We start from the raw sequence: 21540 nt of genomic DNA, 5'->3' as shown, positions 1-21540 counted from the left end.
TATTAAAAAGCACTCGCTGCAATTGGCGTCTAATGGCACTCATGAAAGCGCTTCTCCCAGTCCTAGTAGCTACATGCAGACCACCTCGGTATTGAGCAGCGAGCGACTGACGCGATTATACCCACCATGAAGCAATCTAACGAAGTATTATGTGTGAATAGCACTTCCTTCTTATTCTCAGCGTAAAAAAAAAATACGAACCCGGATAAGACGTGGTATAGTTGCGGTTATAGATGGCTTTCCACAGGGCTATAAACAACTTTGTTCGTAGTAAGAACGCTAAATGAATGGTTCCTTAGGAAAGTGCAAGGACACAAGCAGCCATCGATGAATTGAGATAGTCGTGATAAGAGTTTTACACCGTTAATTGTTTTAATCTATCTTCTGAGATCTTTGTTGTTAAATCGATCAAAACATCGGATAAGTGGCATTTTGCGTTCGTTAACGAACTTAAAACCACTACCGAATGTTGATCTCCCAAATTTCAAATTAACCTCTAATATTCTAGTCGAAGGACACATATCAATTTAAATTTCCCTGGTTAAATTTGCCGTAAAATTGTCAACATCATAAATCAGCTCCCGTTACCCGGGCGTAAACGATTCAACGTATTGCCCCTTGGCCCCTGCAGAAACCCGTAACCATCCCAAGTCCAAGCGAGGAGAACATCGCACGGGAGTCACCATCCGTCTGTCGTTTTTCGGTTGCTGAAATATAAATCAGTTCAGAGGGTAAAACGGCACACAGCGTGGTGAGTTATTGGCTCCCTTTGGATGTGTATGTAAATTTCCCATCCGATTTGGACGAATGATCCTGACGTGGGGAGGAGGTCCTACGCATTAGGCCGCATTGATTGCAAAGGAGCACCTACGATTCCATTCATACGAGAAACGAACTACCGGTGTGATAACGACTGAGGTGGGTATTTGTTCTTCGTCTTAACGACGATCGATAACCGACGCCCGCCTCCACTCACTCGGGTTTCAACTTTGAGCTTTACGGTGTGATAAGTTTCCAGGTTGTTTTTTTTTTTTGAATCGTAATATTGCTGAATCACAAACAAACAAAGGGCACCGGAAGAACTCGTCAAAATTTGTGTTGTAGAAATGTTTCTTAGAAAATCAAAAGATGCTCCAAAACTTATCCTTCATTCACTACCCGATCCACGGGCGGATGTTGCGAGTAACAGTAGATGGTGTTTTGAACTTTGGAGTAAGTTTGACATTACACCCTGATTAAACTCAACTAAATTTTCCTCAGTAGTAGCGTTGAAAATGAGGGATGGATGAACGATTTACCGGATTTTCCATCATATCGTATCAATAATTCTTTGTGGAAACTTGAAAATGATTAAGTTTAAAATTAATGGAATAATCCATCAAAAATGGGTAACAAAATACAAATGGAGGTAAAATGCTGTTTTGGATGAGACTGCATCATATCACAAAGCGAGATCTATGCGAAAGTTGTACGTTTTGATGTCTTCTTACGAGGTAGAGGCATAGATAAATTTATTATTTTTTTTAATTACTTTATTTGTACAGGCTCAATCGAATAAACTTTACAGAGCCAAGTTATTATTTTCTGTATACATTATAAATGTCTTAAATCAAAAATTAAAGGATTTGACCGATTACTCGAGGTCTTCTCGAGGTTAGTGGATGACAATTGTTTGGATCGGTATAGGAAAAAGGAGATTTGGAATATGATTTATGATTCAAAAATTTCACTATTTCTAAAACATATACTTAATCCTATCGACGTTATATCAACTCTGTAATTATACAATTATTACAAAAACAAATATACAAAAAAAAAACACACACACACACACACACACACACACACACACACACACACACACACACACACACACACACACACACACACACACACACACACACACACACAATACAAACTAAACACAAGGTTAATCAAACTTACAATCTATGGTTAATATTCTTAACCCTTCGTTACTCGCGCCAGCTTTTGTAACACGAGTACTCGCGCGTTGTACTTTGTACAACAGTGTGAGTTTTCCGTTGCCATTTTGCAGCCGAGCTACGAATCGATATTAAACCAACGGGTATTCCTTAAAAAACTTATTTTTAACTAAACAAGTTAAACTTTTATCACAGTTAACCCCAAAAAAAAATGCGGATAATAGAGAAAATGTGAATGGAAACCGCGTAAACAGTGTCCGTACTACGTGGGATTTGACTTAATTGGTTACAACATGGAAAATCTCGAGATCCTGACCAGGTAGAAAGTTACTGTCGTCGGCAAAGTTGTTCTAGAGATCATAACCTTTTTGCTGGTGGAGAGTAGTTCAGAATTTTCTCACTACGTAGCGCTAGAATACATGTGAAATTATCGCATGTGATATATCTCGAGATCATGACCAGATAGAAAGTTACTGTCTTCGGCAAAGTTGTTGATGAGATCAAAGCATATTTCTTGGTGCACAATAGTTCAAAGTTTTCTCAATACGCGGCGCTAGTATACACGTGAAATTGTCATATAAAATCTCTCGAGATTCTGACCAGATAGAAAGTTACTGTCTTCGGCAAAGATTTTCAGGAAGACAAGATCTTTTCGTTGGTGGAGTAGTTAAGAAAATTCTCACTACGTTGGGCTAGTATATACGTGCAATTCTTGCATATACAAAAGCTCGAGATCCTGAGCAGATAGAAAGTTACTGTTTTGGGCAAACTTGTTCAGGGGGTCAAGACTTTTTGGCTGGTGGACAGTAGCCCAGAATTTTCTCACCACGTGGCGCTAGTAAACGTGTACAATTCTCGCGTATGCTATAGCTCGAGATCCAGAACAGGTAGAAAATTACTGTCTTCGAAAAAGTTGTTCATGAGGTCAATGCCTATTGCTTGGTGTACAATAGTTCAGAATTTTCACCCCACGTGGTGTTAGTATACACGCGAAATTCTTGCATGTAAAATATCTCGATATTCTGATCAGATAGATTTTGCTAGTGGACAGTAGGTCAAAATTTTCTTAGGGCGTAGCGCTAGAATACACGTGAAATTCTCGCATGTGGTTTGATTCGAAATAGAAAGTTACTCTCTTCGACAAAGTTGTTCAGGAGGTCAAAGCCTATTGCTTGGTGTAAAATAGTTGAGAATTTCCTTAGCGGCGCTAGTACACACGTGAAATTTACACATATAAAATATCACGATATCCTGACCAAATAGAATTTTACTGTCTTGGGCAAAGTTGTTCAGGGAGCCAAGGCCTTTTGGCTAAACGGCGCCGGTGGTGTAGTGGTAAGCGTGATTACCTCTCACCCCAGCAGGCCTGGGTTCAATCCCAGTCGGTGCCGCCGGGATGTTCTGAGGCATAACATCTCTCATCACGCCTTCCTTCGGATGGGAAGTAAAGCCGTTGGTCCCCGGTTCATGAGTTGATGGGCCGATAGGTAGGGTCCAGGTGTGGGAGCTGCCTTCCTGGCACGTCGGTAGCATTGGTGCTCAGCACGGAAAACAAGATCGACGGAAAAAACAAACCAAAGGAAGGCCTTTTGACTGGTGGACAGAAATTCAATTTTTTTTTTTCACATCAGTGCGCTTGTATACACGTGCAATTCTCGCATTAGATATATTTCGAGACCTGCTAAACTGTCATTGGCAAAGTTGTCCAGGAGATCAAAACTTTTTCGTTGGTCGACAGTACAGAATTTTCTCACTACGCGGCGCTAGGATATACGTGAAATCTTCGCATATATAATATCTTGAGATCCTGAATAGCTAGAAATTTACAGTATTTGGCAAAGCTGTTAAGGAGATAAAGATCTTTTGGCTGATGAATAGTAGTTCAGAAATTTCTCAAAACTTGGCGGGCAATTTTCGCATATCAAATATCATAAAATAAAAAATACAATTATCATCAGTCTAAGTGGAATAAGACAAATATATTCTGGATTTCTTTTACTGGTGAATATTTTCATGCAGATTTGTGGATACATAAATTTGGGTGCATCGTTCCACTTGTATACCTCTGGTAAATTAGTGGTAACACGTATCTCAGATGGAAAACATTATCTTAAAAGATCAATATCGATGAAACTTCCACCAAATGAATGTTAAGAGTTTCCCTCATTTTAGGCTAATTTCAAAATGTATTATCGAAGGGTCTAGAACAAAAAAAAATCCCTGTATTTACGTATGCACGGATAACGAGACTAACTCAGAGAGTGAGGCACTTTTGCTCAGTTGAATGGAGAAATTTATAAAACCGTACACTCCCGATCATAAGTTTAAGGACACCCCCTAAAAACGTCAAATTTTCGTTCTTTTTATTACATTTGAAAGATTTTGAATGGAAATACGAAGAGGAAAATAACTCAATATCATTTTCAAATTTTGTATACCAAAGGTTCAATTTTCTCATAATTGACTTGAACAAATAAATAAATCAAAAGTAGTAGTAGAACCCTTATGCTATACCATTCATACCATTTATACGTGAAAATTTCTCGTATATACTAGCGCCGCGTAGTGAGAAAATTCTGAAACATTGTGCACCAAAAAATAGGCTTTAACCTCCTGAACAACTTTGTTCTGGACAGTAACTTTCTATCTGGTCAGGATCTCGAGATATATCACAGGCGAAAATTTCACATTTCACTAGCGCTACGTAGTGAGAAAATTTTGAACAACTTTCCACGAGCAAAAATATTGTGATATCCTGAACAACTTTGCCGACGGCAGTAATTTTCTATCTGGTCAAGAACTTGAGATATTTTATATGCGAGTAATTCACATGTATACTAGCACCATGAAGTGAGAAAATTCTGAACTACTGTCCACCAGCCAAAAGACCTTGACCCCCTAAACAACTTTGTCGCAGATAGTAACTTTATAGCTGATCAAGATCTCGAGATATAGTCTATGCGAGAAGTGTATATGTATACTAACGCCACGGGGTGAGAAAATTCTTAACTACTGTTTACCAGCCGAAAAGTCTTGACCACCTAAACAGCAACTTTCTAGCTGATCAAGATCTCGAGCTATTGAATATGCGAGAAAGGCACGTATATACTAGCGCCGCATAGTGAGAAAATTTTGAGCTATTGTCACCCAACAAAAAGATCTTGACTTCTTGAAAAACTTTGCCGAATACATTTACTTTCTATCTGGTCAGGATATTTTAAATGCAAGAGTTTCACATGTATAGTAGCACTGCGAAGTGAGAAAACTCTGAACAACTGTCCACCTGCGAAAAAGCCTTGACCTCCTGGTTGACCTTTCTATTTGGTTGGGAACTCGAGATATTTTATATGAGAATTTCACGTGTATACTAGCGTCGCGTGATGAGCAAATTCTGAACTATTGAGCACAAAGCAATAGGTTTTGACCTCCTGAAAAACTTTGTGAAAGACAGTAACTTTCTATCTGGTCAGGATCTCGAGATTAATCACATGAGAAAATTTCACATGTATACTAGCGCTGCGTAGTGAGCAAATTCTAAACTACTGTCCACCAGCGACAAGAGTATAAGCTCCTGAATAACTTTGTCGGAGACAGTAACTTTCTATCTGGTCAGGATTTCGATATATTCCATGTTGTAATCTATTAAGTCAAATCCCACGTAGTATGGTCACAGTTTACGCGATTTCCATTTACATTTTCCCTGTCATCCGCATTTTTTAGGTCTTTACTGCACTCAAAGTTTAGCTTGTTTAGATCAAAACAAGTTTTTTGAGGAATACTCGTTGGTTTCAGATCGATTGGTAACCTAGCAACTAAATGGCAATGGAAAACTCATGTGTGTTGTACAAAGTACAACAGCGCGAGTAACGGAGGGTTAAAGAAAACATATATGAGTTGCATAAACTCCAGATCGCGTCTAGCCAAAATATCCCGAACTGGGACATTCGGTTGTCGAGCCCGAAGGGAATCGTACAACTCGGATCTGACTCCACGGTGCTCAGCACATGACCAAATAATGTGATCTGCGTCCTGGTAACCTTGTCCACATTCACAGAGATTACTGTCCCCCAGCCCAACACGGAACAAGTGAGCGCTTAGCGAATAGTGATTGGACATGAGGCGAGACATCACACGAATGAAGTCTCGACCCACCTCCAAACCTTTGAACCAAGGACACTTCGACACCTTAGGGATGATTGAATATAACCATCGTCCCAAACTCCCTTCACTCCATTTATTTTGCCAGCTGGCGAGTGACTGTTGACGATAAATGAAGAAAAATACGTCGTAGGAGATTTATCGATCGTTAATATCGCCTTCCATAGCGCCCACCTTTGCAAGCGAGTCCGCCTTCTCATTGCCCGGAATCGAGCAATGAGAAGGGACCCATGCAAAGGTGATGACAAAAGATCTTAAAGATAAAGCACTTAAAAGCTCTCGTATTTTCATGAGAAAATACGAGGAGTGCTTTACCGGCCTCATGGAGCGAATAGCCTCGACAGAACTGAGACTATCCGTAAAAATAAAATAATGATCTGGTGCAAGTGAGGCGATCGTTTCTAGCGTATAGTATATAGCCGCCAGCTCAGCAATATATACGGAACAGGGAGCTTGAAGCATTCAAGAGGCGCTATGAAATGCGTTATAAATACCAAAACCAGCGGACGCCTCTATTAATGATCCATCTGTGAAGAATGATCTTGCGGAATCAACTTGGCCAAACTTTGCAGCGAAAATTGACGGAGCAATCATGGAACGATGATGCTCTGGGATTCCACGAATCTCTTGCGTCATGGATAAATCAAAATGAACAGAAATGCCGAAGTCGGAGAAGCAAACACGATAGGGATTATGCTGGGAAGGGCTGACATCCTGTGTTATGTACACGTAGTACAATGACATAAAACGAGTTTGAGGGTTTAGCTCAAGAAGCTCCTCAAAGTTTGCAATCACCAGTGGATTCATAATTTCAACAGTGCACAGTGCGATGAATGAGCTTTTAAAAATATTGAATAAGCGGCTTTCCAATACACTTCCGACAGATCCACGAACCCTTCTTAAAACAACGCAGACAGTTTCTCTAAATCCGGTTGGAGATGACTAGTATTTCCATCACGGCTTTACACCTTGTATTGTGAAAGCTTTTAGTAGATCCAGTTAGAGTCGGTGTATAATGAGTCACGCCAAGAGTGAAGCCAAGTCTACCTATTGAACTGTCAAACCGGCTACCTATCGCGCAAAGTACACAAACATTACGATGCTATGAAAGATCCACGAAAGGTATTGCAATAAAATATAAAATATAATCGAAGAAATGATCATAAACACGCAGTGAGCAATAAATTGTCATGGGATACATTTGGTAATGATCACTTATGAGAATTTCTACTATTTTTGGTTAAGATAATTTGACAAAATCACTGATATAATGATTTACTAAAGCCGCTATATTTTTTTCTCACTGGAAGTCATTTGAAGTTGATGTAGAAGTCCTCTGTTGCAAAGTGAAAAGAAAGGAAATCTTTCGAAAACCGTGATGCGAGTTCAACTGTTTTTCTCTTGGCGTGACTCATTATACACCGACTCTAGATCCAGTAAGCATTTCTTACATCTTGATTACAAGAGAAAATAGAAGGAACGCTTGGAATGTTGACTTTTTGACAGGTTGCCATGGTTTTTGTTTTGTTTTGATTCGCTGTACCGAATAAAACCAGCGAGCTAGTATAACTATATAAGCTTAAATATAACTTAACGTTCTCAATTCGGACTTCGAAATGCTTAGATACAACCATTAGGTTTATGTCATGCTATAGAATTCCAATCTAGGAGAATATGTTATATTGAGGTATTTTTAATGAGTAGCAAGTTATAACGAAAAAATGTCGCCGTATGAACAAATTTCACACAGTATGAATAATTACGCTTAATTGATAGGCGATAAAACACTTTCAAACATCTATGTGAATGGTTATTGCTCAACAGTAGTAACAGTTTTGTACTAAATAGATAATCTTTTAATGACTCTTTAATGCATGGTGCTAATGCAGACAAATTAAAAATATCCCCATATGGCGAACTAAATGTATGCTCCTATTGTATAATAATCACCATAAATATTGCACGGCATGCTCTGAAGCATATACAGATTGGTTCAAAGTTGTGATAAAGTCGTTTTATTTTCAATATACAACTACATCAGCTATTATTACAAACTGACAAGGATTATGATTTCACATCAAACATCGAAAGAATAAAACCACAATAAAATAATTCCCAATATTAACTATCATCCAAAAACCCCAACTTAAAACCTTCAAGGTTGTCAACATGTTTTGCGTATCATATTTTATCAACTTCTTCAGGAGCGATTTATGCGGTTGCAATATAGTTTTATGGTAGTCATCAAAAGGTTGTTGAAACTTTCTGACCTGGAGGAGGTTTTATGTTTTCATTTTTAACATCCACGTATAGAGTGTGATAAAACTGACATAAAACCTATGTTCCAAAGGTAGTTCGCATATCAAGTTTTAACGAATGCATCAAAACTGGGCCATGGCATAGCTGTATAGCGGTTCTCAGGAGGTTGTTAAATCAATGTGGTCGTCAGTGAAGGTTTTATAATTTGGTTATATCAACTGCTATAGAACTTCAATTGTCAAAACAAAAATGGTTGCTTGGTATAGACACTACGCCGTCATCTGCAAGTTGTCTCAACGTGCAGTTGTCACTTAGACAATTGTCAATTTCTCTGACGTAGAAATTATACAAAAGGGGGCTTAAACATGAGCCCTTGGATGTAGCTAAATCGAGAAGCTGTAGAGTTTCCATGAGAAAAGCTCATTTGTTTCTCTGACAGCAAATTGTACAAAAAGTTATTAATTAATGGAGAAAGGCCACAAGCGTGGAGTTTGTCTGAAAGGACTTCAACCGATTCTGAATCAAAAGCCCCCTTAATATCCAAGAAGACAGAAGCCATTTGCTCTTTTTTTAGCAAAAGTCAACTGAATTTCCGAAGAAAGCAACGCGAGACAGTCGTTCGTTCCCTTACCCCTACGGAAACCAAATTGAGTATCTGAGAGTAGGTGGTTCGTCTCAACCCATTTGTCGAGGCGAAAAAGGATCATTTTCTCCAACAATTTTCGAATGCACGATAACATCGCGATGGGACGATACGAGTTGTGATCTGACGTGGGTTTTCCGGGCTTTTTAATGGCTATAACTCTCACCCGCCTCCAATCATCCGAAACAATATTAAGCTCCAGGAACTGACCAAACAAGTTCAACATGCGCCTCTTAGCTACGTCTGGGAGGTTCTTCAACAAGTTGAACTTGATTCTATCAGCCCCCGGAGCCGAATCGAGACACGAAAGGAGCGCGAGTGAGAGCTCCAGCATTGAAAAAGGCTGGCTGATCTCGTCTACCGAATTCGTCGTTTCGCGAAGAATCATCTGTGCCGGCACAGAATTAGGACATAGTTTTCGCGCAAACTTGAAAATCCAACTATCCGAGTACTCCTCACTCTCGTTGTTTGAAGACTGGTTACGCATACTTCGCGCCGCATTCCAAAGCGTATTCATCGACGTTTCGCGCGATAATCCGTCCACGAATTGCCGCCAGTATCCGCGTTTCTTGGCTTTGATGAGGCTCTTGAGTTCGCGTTCAAGAGCCGAGCACGCTTCGAAATGTACGGGTGTTCCACGTTTCCGGAAAAGCTTAAACGCGTCGGACTTTTTACGATAAACCTCAGTGCATTGCTGGTCCCACCAAGGGGAAGGAGGTTTCCTACGGAAAGACGTTCCTGGAACCGGCCGAGTTTGAGCTTGAAGCGCGCTGTTCAAGATCAGATTGGAGAGGAAATTATATTCCTCCAACGGTGTAAGCCCTTCTACCGACGTTAGGGCATCTTCTATCACATTCTTGAACGTTGTCCAATCGATATTACGGGTAAGATCGTACGCGACGTTAACGGGTTTCGACGGATTGGATAAAATTGATAAATACCACATATCTAGCGATGAGCCCAATCTTAGATGCATAAGCCAACATTAGAGCCATTTCCCCTATATTCTGATTTTCATTGCAATTTAATCTCCACCTTAAAAATATTCATGGAAATCGTTTTTCAGATTACATTTGTTATGAATTGCTGGGATAATTTCCTTATCAATGATACGATTTTTATACGATTTTATCGCATTTTTTTTTATACGATTTTTTTAAATTATCATGTTTAGAAATTTCGCTCATTACTCCAATACGACTAGATTACCCTGCGTCTCCATTGATACATATCGAATGTAACATGGTTACATTACTTACTTATTTCAATTTCTGATCCTAGACTACCATGACATTCATAGAAAATTGAATCAAAATTATTTTTTTGCTGTGTAGGAATTCAAATAGAATATATTGATATTAAATTTGAGCAGTACATCTTTCACGGACTGTTTGGAACTCCATATCTAGTCCATATTTGGACTAGAATCAATGTTTTGATAAGACAATCTTATGGTTTCCAACTATGCACATTAGAGTGATGCAAAATTTGAAATTTTCGCTCCACAATACTTAAACGATTCCAAATCGGATCCTGACTAACCTCTCAAAATTTGAACCCATTTGGTGAGAAACTGAGATGTCACAAACCATTTCAAGTTTGTATGGGAATTACTATGGTAAAACCAAGATTTTTGTTCATGTCTATCTAATAATTCACCATATTGATCTGCTTCAAAAGCTTTCAACTGTACTTGTAGAAAATTTTCCCAGCTACAACTTTGCTCAAGACCACTTTTTGATTAAATGCAAGGATCGAAAGTTATCAATGGTTCAATGCGCTGATGTCTTATGATCATGCTCAATCAACTGCTCAGCAGGCAACATTGGTGTTTCTGGGGCATTGAATAGGACACAAAAACCATGATAGTAGCCACTGAAAAATACAGTGTTGCCTACAGAGCAGCTGCTTGATCTTGTCATAAGTTTACCAATCTCTTAAATAATTAATAACTTTTTCCTGTCTCATTTTACATAGAAACGATTTTAAGCAAAGTTGTAGCTGAATAAAATTTCTATAAGAATGGCTATCGAACTGTTTCGCAGCTCAATATGGAAAAAGACTAAAAGGCAATGAACAAAAAGTTGAGATTTCCCATAGTAATATACATGTAAACTTCAAATGGCTTGTGCGAAGTCTGCTTCTAACCAAATGAGTTGTAACTTTGGGAGGCTAATCAGGACCCGATTTGAAACCATTTAAGCACTGTGGAGCGAAAAAGTCAAATTTTGCATCAGTCTAATGCACATGGCTGGTTTGGAATAAAATTCATTATTTTTTTATTTATTTTTTTATTTGTAGACGAGAACGAGAATCGTTTCACAATAATATAATTTTCATTTTCTGGCCTAAAACTATGATACGACTGTGTTCCGGAAATTTGTTTGACACGATTATAACGAGTTTTAAGTTTTCTTTCCATCGCTTTATGATATGCGTCTGAAAAAAAGCCATAGTGCATTTTTGAATCGATTTTAGAAATTGCCCATGTATAAAGCTCTTTAGCTTCTTGCAAATTTCACAATACTAACCTTCGTTGTATATTAACCTTACCATCAACATTTTTTGTAATAACATAGTCGCGTTTTCCTAGACAGGCTCGGCTTATTTCGTCACTGGTATAGAAATCACACACGAGTGATAAAGTTTCTTCTGCTAAAGACGCCCTGTTCAGATTTCTTCCTGGTGTCGTCATTATCCCCTTGTCCTCCTTTAGTGTTTTTGTCCGATCCACCATTTATTTCGTTATTTTATATGCTGACCAGCTTCTAGGTAAAGTCGTGAGAATACGATACTTCTCATTATTAGCATGAGTTTCTAGAAACTTTTCCTTGAGTTGCTGAATGATTTCATCATCGTTTGTAGTAGGCACACTGTCAGTACTTCTGATCGATTGTAAACTGGGTGCTTCTAGTGACTCTGAAAATGAAGGGTAATACGCCAAGAAAAAAATGTTCTGCATAAAATTCTTCGACCAATTGACTTATCATAACATTTGCTGCATTCGTAGAATTCTGATATAATCTATTCAACATACGTAACATCCCTTCTAACAATGCATACCAGTTATGTTGCCGATGAATGGTTAAATTACGTTGAAAATTTGTGAACGTCTTGCCACGGTCAAATCCCCGTACTAAACAATACCGATACACTTTTTGTAGAATTTTTGTCCATTACATATTTTGAAAATAACGTTTCAAAAGATGTTAGTCATGCAAGTGCATTTAAGTGTTGAACCGGAAAAAATAAACAAAGAATATTCTAATTGACCGGCAAATCAATGGCTTTGGCTGTTAGAGGATTTCAAGAATTCAAGCACTGCAAATATATGCTACCTTTCCTCTAAAATAGGAATGGTTTGTGGTAACGCATATGAAATGTCGGTCAAAGCAACCAAGTTTCAACATCCTGTATTTCGTTTACCTACACCTTCCAGAACTTAGAGCTCTGATGTTCTAGCATTAATCGTAGCACATGAGATCAGCGCGAGCCTCGCGCACGCCAGGATTTTTGAGTGTCGCATTTGTTTCTCGCTCGTATCTTATTCTCGCGTGTCACTTTCTCTCTCGCCACATGTTGTTTTCGTTGCGACGGGAGACGGTTTGTTGAGAGTCTCGGCAGCACATTTTTGCACGCACGAGGAAAATGTAACTCTGCTTATCATCGTTCTTATTACGATGCTTGGTTCATGCATTATGCATTTTCAAAGTGCATGATGCCATGGAAAATTCTATGAACTAAAATTTTCCGGAAAATTAACCACTACACACTAAAAAAATTCTCAACAGTGCGGTAGAAATACGACCTTCATTCTAAAGCCGATTTTGCTCAAAAATAATTTCAAAATACGTTAAATCTCGTTAATTTTATCAAGTATTGTATTTAACGTGGAGATTTCATTTTAAAGTAACTTTAAAACAATTGAATTGAATTTCACAAATAACAGCTATTGAGATTTCGGTAAACATTATCGAAGTAGGCGATAATTTTTAAGTGTGTACCTGTAGGCAAATTTTCATTAAATTCTGAGTCCCTCGGCCCATTTTATCCGATAGTAAAAAAACCCACTCATCTCAAATGCACGCTCAAATGTTACTCGGAAAATCAGTTCCTTGCCGAGTACCAATAATAATTACAAACCACTCTATAACTCCAGCAAACACCACACATTTAATTACTAACTCCATCAAGTATTTAAATAGTAACCTTCTTCACCGTTCGGGTAGACGTATGTAGATTTTCAGGATGGCATCGATTTTCCTACGTAACGACATCTCTCATACTCCCACTCTGTGCCGTTCGTCGTGACACGCCTAATCCGGCAAACGTGCCAATGCCACACTGCAAACACCACTGACTGACGTGTTTGTGCTACCTATATCTACGGACGTGCTGTGTGTGAATACAATTTGAGAGAGGGTTTAAAGTTAACCTCACAACCGCAACACCTATTACGCTACAATATGTATGATTCTCTACTCCGGAGATTGTGACCCATGAGCTGTGTTGTCGCTAGTTATAGATATAGAAGCAAAGGAAAACGGGTTTAACCTTTGCCCTTTTCCTTCGGTTCTATGTTTGCGGCAATGTTTCCATACACTTATGATCTTGATTCCCCCTCTTCAACTATTTCTATCCAACTCCTTCACCAGTTTCTTCCCTCTTCTTCCTACCCCATGCCATGAATTCAGTTAAATACAATTTTAAAGATGTAATCCATTTTGCAATTTACCCAGGCCGCCCCATTTTCTGTCTTCATCCCCTAATGCTATGCACCAGCAGCACAGATCAGTCAATGTGTGAAGAAAATTCCTAACTTCTAGAACGGAACCGTCCCAGAATTTCAGCATTTTTCTCTCATTTTCTTCTCCATCCCCCGCTCCACGCACAACAGTTGACAGCCGGCATCTGAAGGAATCCATTGAACGGGCGGAATTTTCGCTCAATCTGGAGCTGTGGTTCGGCGAGCAGACGACCGGGAACGTGCTGAGCCTGGCTTCGACACGGACGCTGCAGCTCAACTTTCACCCGGGCCGGGGACTGCACTACCATCTGCCGGTGCTGTTCGACTACTTTCATCTGGCGGCGGTCAGCGTGGGGATCCATGCCAGCCTGGTGGCGCTGCATCAACCCTACATCAAGTAAGTGGAACGTGAACGCGAACCGAACGGAACGGAACAATGATGTTTTACAATCAGATTCTGTTTTCCAGTTTGTTGTAGTAGATTTTTTTGTTTATGGTTTTATTGAGTCCTAGAGGAAATGAGTTTTTTTTTCCCGTTTCTGTTCCATCATTTATTGTTCTGTTTGTTCCCGCAAACCGGTAGGAACTAACCTAAAACGCTGGAGTGCTTCGAAGTTATGAACATTGTTGGCAAACAGAGAAATAGATTGGAATTTATGGATTGTTTTGACCGAGGTCTGGGCGATTTGAGCTTTTCAGGTTTTCTAGTTTAACCGGTAGAGACCGATCTAGAAAGTAATAGTGCTACACATTATTACGTCGACCAAGATACCAGTCTAAGGATAAATGTTTCTTAACACTCCGAATACGGTGGGTAAAATACTTTACGCCGACTACGAAGCCTCCGAAAAACGTGTAACAGCAAGTTTGATGAATTTCAAAAATTGTGGTACCTCTAGAATTCTTAGGCTATGTAGATTATTTTAATTGCAGAGAGATTGAAAATAGGGAAAATAGGGACTTTTTTCAAAAGCGAAAAGATGTGTTACAAGTTTTTTTTAAGGTGTGTTTATGGGTTTTGCAAGCGGCCCAAGATCCAGAATTTAGATTAATGGGCACAAATGTTCATATCTAGTCAGAATACAGTCATGGTATACATGGAATCTGGAGATAACGGAACGGTCCTCGAAAGATTCGGAACATCCGTAAAAGTGGTATATCCATAAACCTGTTCCTAGAACTCCGCGGTTTTTTCGAAAACATTAGGCACCTCCGTTTACGAAGTCTTTTTTTACGCAGTATTTAATTTTACGTCCTTCTTTTTACGAAGTAAATCCCAAATAACGAGGCTTTTTTTTACGAAGTAAATCCCAAATAATGAGTTTTCTTTTAACGAAGTACATTCCAAATAACGAGTTTTTTTTTTGTGATTTTGGGAACTGGGATATACTGTGAAATACCCCACAATATGGGCCTTGTTGGAATCGGAGTGACGTGTAGGGACCGGAAAGCGATGTGTGACGCCATTTTGGAATCCAAGATGGCGGCTTCCGGTTACAGAAAAACTTGGAAATTCTGCCAAATACCCCACAATATGGGTATTTTTGGAATCGGAGTGATGTGCAGGGACCAGAAATCGATGTCTGACGCCATTTTGGAATTCATGATGGTGGCTTCCGGTAACATAAAAACTTGAAAATTCTGTCATATACCCCACAATATGGGTATTTTTGGAATCGGAGTGACGTGAAGGGACCGGAAATCAATGTCTGACGCCATTTTGAAATCCAAGATTCCTGTTTTCCATGTTTTCCTGTAACCGGAAGCCACCATCTTGGATTTCAAAATGGAGTCACACATCAATTTCCGGTCCCTACACGTCACTTCGATTCCAAAAATACCCATATTGTGGGGTATTTGAAAGAATTTCCAAGTTTTTCTCTAACCGGAAGCCGCCATCTTGGATTTCAAAATGGCATCAGACATCGATTTCCGGTCCCTGCACGTCACTCCGATTCCAAAAATACCCACATTGTGGGGTATTTGACAGAATTTCGTTACCGGAAGCCGCCATCTCGGATTTCAAAATGGTGTCACACATCGATTCCCAGTCCCTACATGTCACTCCGATTCTTTTTTTTTTTCCTTTGGTTTGTTTTTTCCGTCGATCTTGTTTTCCTTGCTGAGCACCAATGCTACCGACGTGCCAGGAAGACAGCTTCCACACCTGGACCCTACCTATCGACCCATCAACTCATGAACCGGGGACCAACGGCTTTACTTCCCATCCGAAGGAAGGCGTGATCAGAGATGTTATGCCTCAGAACATCCCGGTGTCGCCGACTGTCACTCCGATTCTAAAAATACCCATATTGTGGGGTATTTGGCAGAATTTCCAAGTTTTTCTGTAACCGGAGGCCGCCATATTGGATTTCAAAATGGCGTCAGACATCGATTTCCCTACACTTCACCCTGGTTCCAAAAATACCCAATATTTTCAAAAACCTCTTTTTACGAAGTAAATCCCAAATAACGAGGTTTTTTTTTACGCACTAATTCGATTTACGAACCCCCGTTTTGGTTCGTAAATGGAGGTTCCAGTGTATAAGAAAGAATTAGAGTTCATGACATAAACATGGACCCGGATGGGCATCAGACCGTTCTCCGGAAGATCCGGAACATCCGTAAAAGTGTTCAATCTATGAAAAACACTTAGAACTGTCATATATAAATTAATTAGGGGTCATGACATACACATGTACATAGAAGGCCATAGGACTGTCCTCCGGAAGATCTGGAACATCCTTAAATATGGTCAATCCTGATCCTAGAACTCCGTGGTTTTTTTCGAAAGCATTAGGAACTGTGATATAAGAAATAATCTGGGGTCATGACATAAACATGGACCTGTATGGCCATAAGACCTTCCTGCGGAAGATCCGAAACATCCGTAAAAGAGGTCCATTCATGAAACTGATCCTACAGCTCCGCAGTTTTAGAACACTAGGAGTTGTAATGATAGAATGAAAGATCCGGAACATCATTAAAAGTGGTCAATCCATGAAACTGATCCTAGGGTTCTATGGTTTTTTTCGAAAGCATTTGAAATTGTGATATAATAAATAATTTGGGATTATGACATAAATATGGACCCGGCTCATGGCATAAATATGGACCCCCTGGTAGGTCTAGAACATCCGTAAAGCGGTCAACCGATAACAACTGATCCTACAGCTCCGCAGTTATTTTCACAAACATTAGAAACTGTGATAAAAGAAAGAATTTGACGTCATGGCATTAACATGTACCTGCATGGCCATAGGATCGTCATCTGGAAGATCTGAAACATCCGTAAAATGGTCAGTCCATAAAACTGATCCATTAGTTCCAGGAATGCCATTCTCCCCAGTGTAAGCAGGGTGATAAGTTGAAACGACACCTCGCACTATGACAAAAGCAAACTCACCCGAGAGATTTTTATTTTGTTTTCAGTTTCTATCGCTTCTCCCACTTCTCAAACAAATACAGTTTCTGACCTCGCACCTCCACCAGTCCAACACACCGGAGCGTATGAGTGATCACTAGGGAGCACCGTAGAGAGTTCGTTTGCTTCACCGGGGAGAATCACCCCGGTGAAGACTTTGGTTGTTAGTTTGTTGCTAAGAGGAAGAGGAGACAACTGACTTCTTACTCTTTTATCTCTATCTCTATCTCTATCTTACGCATTCCCAATCGGCCAATCACGAGCTGGTTCGCGCTTAACAGAAAAGTGATTCGTTTTCGCCCCCCGTATTGTCTTCTCTTCCTCTTAGGTTTGTTGCATACAAAAATTTTTTAAAGGTTAATTTTTCTATTAACGTACGGTAGTCAATTATTTTAAAATTTGGTGTACACATTTTGGAAATGCGAATACGGGAAGTGCATCAGCGCACCATTATTGAAATTTGCTTCAGACATGGGACAGACAGACATGGGACAGAGATCGATTAGGATCACAGCGGGAGTTCCACAAGGCTCCATCCTTGGTCCAACGCTCTGGACCGGGATGTACAACGGCGTGCTAACGCTGAAGCTGCCCAAAGGAGTTGATATCTTTGGCTTTGCGGACGACATCGTCTTGACGGTAACAGGCGAGACGCTGGAAGAGGTGGAAGTGCTGGCGACCGAGGTGATCAACATGATTGGTAACTGGATGTAAGGAGCGCAGCTGCAGATGGTCCATCATAAAACGGAAGTTCTATTGGACAGTAACTGTAAAGCGGTACAGCGGGAATATATCACCGTCGGGGGCATGCCATAACCTCAAAGTGGAAGACAGCGAGTGCTACAGGCGGAGGGAAGCCGGAAGAGTACGGAAAGTTGTGAGAGCGGAGTCGTTGGCTAAGTGGCAACAGGAGTGGAACACGGCAGAGAACGGTAGATGGACACGTAGACTAATAAAGAGATGAAACAGCCTCTGGCTGAAAGTCTCACTATTAAAGATAACCTAACCTAACCACGTAGACTAATCCAGATTTTTTTCGACCTGGGTGAACAGAAATCACGGAGACTTCAAATTTCACCTAACGCAGTTCTTGTCTGGCCGCGGCTGCTTCAGGAAGTATCTGCATTGGTTCGGACACGCAGTGTCACCCCTCTGTTAAGAGTGTGGCAACGTGGATGAAACGCCGGAGCATGTGGTTTTCGACTGTCCAATGATCGAGGCAGTTTTGTGAAGGGAGATGCCCGTCCTTAACGTGGAGAATGTCGTCGTTGAAATGTGTCGAGAAGAAGGCACTTGGAATGCCGTCAGCAGCTGCAGCGAAAATGGAGAGAGGAGCAGCGATCTAGCCACACCAGAACACCCGATGAATATTGACGAGATGCTCTGCCGGAATCTTTGGAGAAACAATAACGCATTTGCGCTGCTATCTTTCTCACGGAAGTGAGTGTATAAACAGACAAAAAGTGAACTGTCAACATTCTCACTCTCTCGTGCTGTGTCTAAAAATCTATCCAGTGGTGCCAGGAGAAATCTCCGAGGGGACAAGCAGAGATTCACCCCAGAGAATGATATCTCTTGCACCCGGGTGATTCTCCCCAGATAATTTTCAACTCTGAAGTTCCACGGTTTTTTTTCGAAAACACGTGGAACTGAGATATAAGAAATAATCTGGGGTCGTTACATTAGCATGAACCCGAATGACCATGAAACCGTCTTCCTGAAGATCTATTAACGTGGTGCAACGATGATACTAATTCTAAAACTTCGCGGTTTTCTCAAAAACACTTCGAACTGTGAAGTTTTTGAAAAAATCACGTTTTTTTTTCATAGTTTCATGTATGAAACACTTTTACGGATGCTCCGGATTTTGAATGACGGTTCAATGGCCATCCAGGTTCATGTTTATGTCACGACCCCAAATTCATTCTTATAACACAGTTACTAATATTTTTTAAATAGACTGCGGAGCTCTAGGATCAGTTTCATGGATGGACCACTTTTAATGATCTTTCTGATCTTCCGGAAAACTGTCTCATGGCCATCTGGAACCAAGTTAATTTCACAGTTCCTAATGTGATCTAGGATCAGTTTCGTGGATTGACCAATTTTAAGGATGTTCCGAATCTTCCGGAGGACCGTTCCGTTGTCTCCATGATCCATATATAGGAACCATGACTGTATTCTGGCTAATTATGAACCATTGTGCACATTAATATAATTTAGGGATCTTAGGCCACTTGCAAAACCCATAAACACTGCTGCACCCATAAACGTGTAACGGCTCTTTTCACTTTTGAATAAAGTAGACGACCCTATTTTTAATCCTTTTACAATCAAAATAATCTAGGAATTCTAGAAGTACCACAATTTCTTAAATTCATCAAGAAATGGCTAAGTTATGCCATTGCAAACTTGCCGTTAAACGTTTTTCGGAGGCATCGTATTTGGAGTGTTAAATAAAGCTAAATAATAATAATAATATGAACGTGTATCATTTAATTAGTTTATAAACATTAATATTAAAATGCCAATTGAGCAGTCCCAGGCCAAATATCGAAAAAATATACAAGCTTAAGATAAGTTTGTGCTGGAATTCGACCATTTTAATTAAAGCCTTATTATTCAAAATGGCGTGTTCGTTATTGTTCAATAAATCGCGCATCTGAGACAAAATTGAACACTGTAACTGGAAAGTACCCATTAATGGGTACAATTTCATCCACTTTGGAGTAAATTAAAGTTACCCATTAATGGGTAACTAGTACCCATTAGTGGGTAAACGTTACACATTAATGGGTAATTTTGTTACCCATTTACTTGGTTAAGCTACTTTGTGGTGAAATTGTACTCACTAATGGGTACTATAAAGTTAGAATGTAGGAAACTGGATTGCCATTTAAAAAAAGGCACGCTTAAGAAATAAAAAATCCCGCCCATGGTAAAAATTAGGCCATTTTTTGACAATTTTAATACCTGCCGATAATCAGCCTGCTTACTGTAGTTACTATAACAAAAACAAAATGTTTGTACATTTATAATAATTTACATTACAAAACCTTCAAATTGACGTTCTAAGATCACGAATAGCTTATTTGGTTGTGGAGTAATCTCTTCTGAAAGTTGAAATTTTTAAAAATCTCGAAAATACAGGGTTGTAGCTCAGAAGGATCTAGCCACTTTAGTGCAAAATCAAAAAAGGCTTTGGTTCAGAATGCCAAAATGAGCGTTTTGGCCCAAGTTTGACGGTGACATCGACCACAGGTGGTGTACCCACTTGAGCTGGAATGACTCCTATGTGATTCCTAATCTTCTATTCGTTGTTCCCTAGGTTGAAGTAGTTAAGACTACTGTGTTAGTGTGTGTGTGAGTACCCCGAATAGAACGTATGACTCGTCTAATTTTGCATAGCATTTGCAATGTAAAATTAGACGAACTATACGTTGTATTCGAGGTACTCGTATACAACGTATATTCGTTATAGGTCAGGTAACACAGTAGGGTTCTGATGCATGGTCATTATCGGTGTCATAGCTTGTTTTTGATGCTAAGGAATTCAATTTTGACTGACAAAGGGGCGCCCCTTTGGAGGGTGCTGTCACTCTTCGAAGGGCATAAACAGCGGGACCTTTCAATTAGAATCGATTCCTTGAGATGAAGGCAAGAATGACAACTTTATCAAAACCGAATACTTCATCATTTCTCAATAGTGATGGAGTAATACAACATGCACTAAACTAAAGACACGGGATTTACTACAATTGATCAAATTACTGGTCGCAGTAGTGTTATGTCCCGAACAGAGGTAAAAAAATATAAGGGTTGTGTCCTAGACACGACCGCAGTATCACCAACCAGTATTGTAAGCGGTCACGGTAGTCGACACATTTTCTGTGATAATCGACTGCTTTTGCCTCCGACACTTGGAAAACAAGCTATCATAGTACAGTACCAAACTCAAATGTCATACGATAGGCTCTGTCATATGACACTGTCGCCGAAGACCGTCACGAATGTATGTATTTTAGTTTTTCTCATAATAAGAGCTGCTGATGTTGTGCTTGTGTGAATTCTGAAAATAGCAAGCAATTATGTCCTAGGAATAACATTTCTGATCAGAAATGGTTTAATTTACACCAAATTGAGGAATTAGAACGAAATTACTCATGTCATATGATAGTTATTTGATAATTTTCTCTTCTCTCGAATGTTATTCTACCGGTTGTGTTGTGTGAGAGAGACGACGGTAGAGCATGAGTGTAGGAATAAAAACAGACTGTCGCGCACGACAACGAAGCGAGTGTAGTAAAAAACGTCAACAGTTTCAACCCCTGTCACCAACAATCAATATGAAACTATCGATTTGAAA

At 39.7% G+C, this 21540-nt stretch overlaps 1 protein-coding gene across 1 annotated transcript in view; it reads left to right on the top strand.

The window, feature by feature from the left end:
• The window catches only part of LOC135711270 (uncharacterized), a 213065-nt gene that overhangs the window by 134351 nt on the left and 57174 nt on the right, over positions 1-21540 (top strand). Inside the window, exon 3 of the mRNA XM_065234070.1 lies at positions 13901-14147. Coding sequence (XP_065090142.1) covers positions 13901-14147 — 247 coding nt within the window. The remainder of the gene's footprint in view (positions 1-13900; positions 14148-21540) is intronic.

The sequence above is a fragment of the Ochlerotatus camptorhynchus genome, unplaced genomic scaffold (genome assembly GCF_037179485.1).
Source record: "Ochlerotatus camptorhynchus isolate MF236.1 unplaced genomic scaffold, CSIRO-AGI_Acam_v1.1 ptg000429l, whole genome shotgun sequence".
Taxonomy (NCBI): domain Eukaryota; kingdom Metazoa; phylum Arthropoda; class Insecta; order Diptera; family Culicidae; genus Ochlerotatus; species Ochlerotatus camptorhynchus.
The sequence above is the reverse complement of the archived record's forward strand: the minus strand, read 5'-3'. Positions and strand labels throughout refer to the sequence as shown.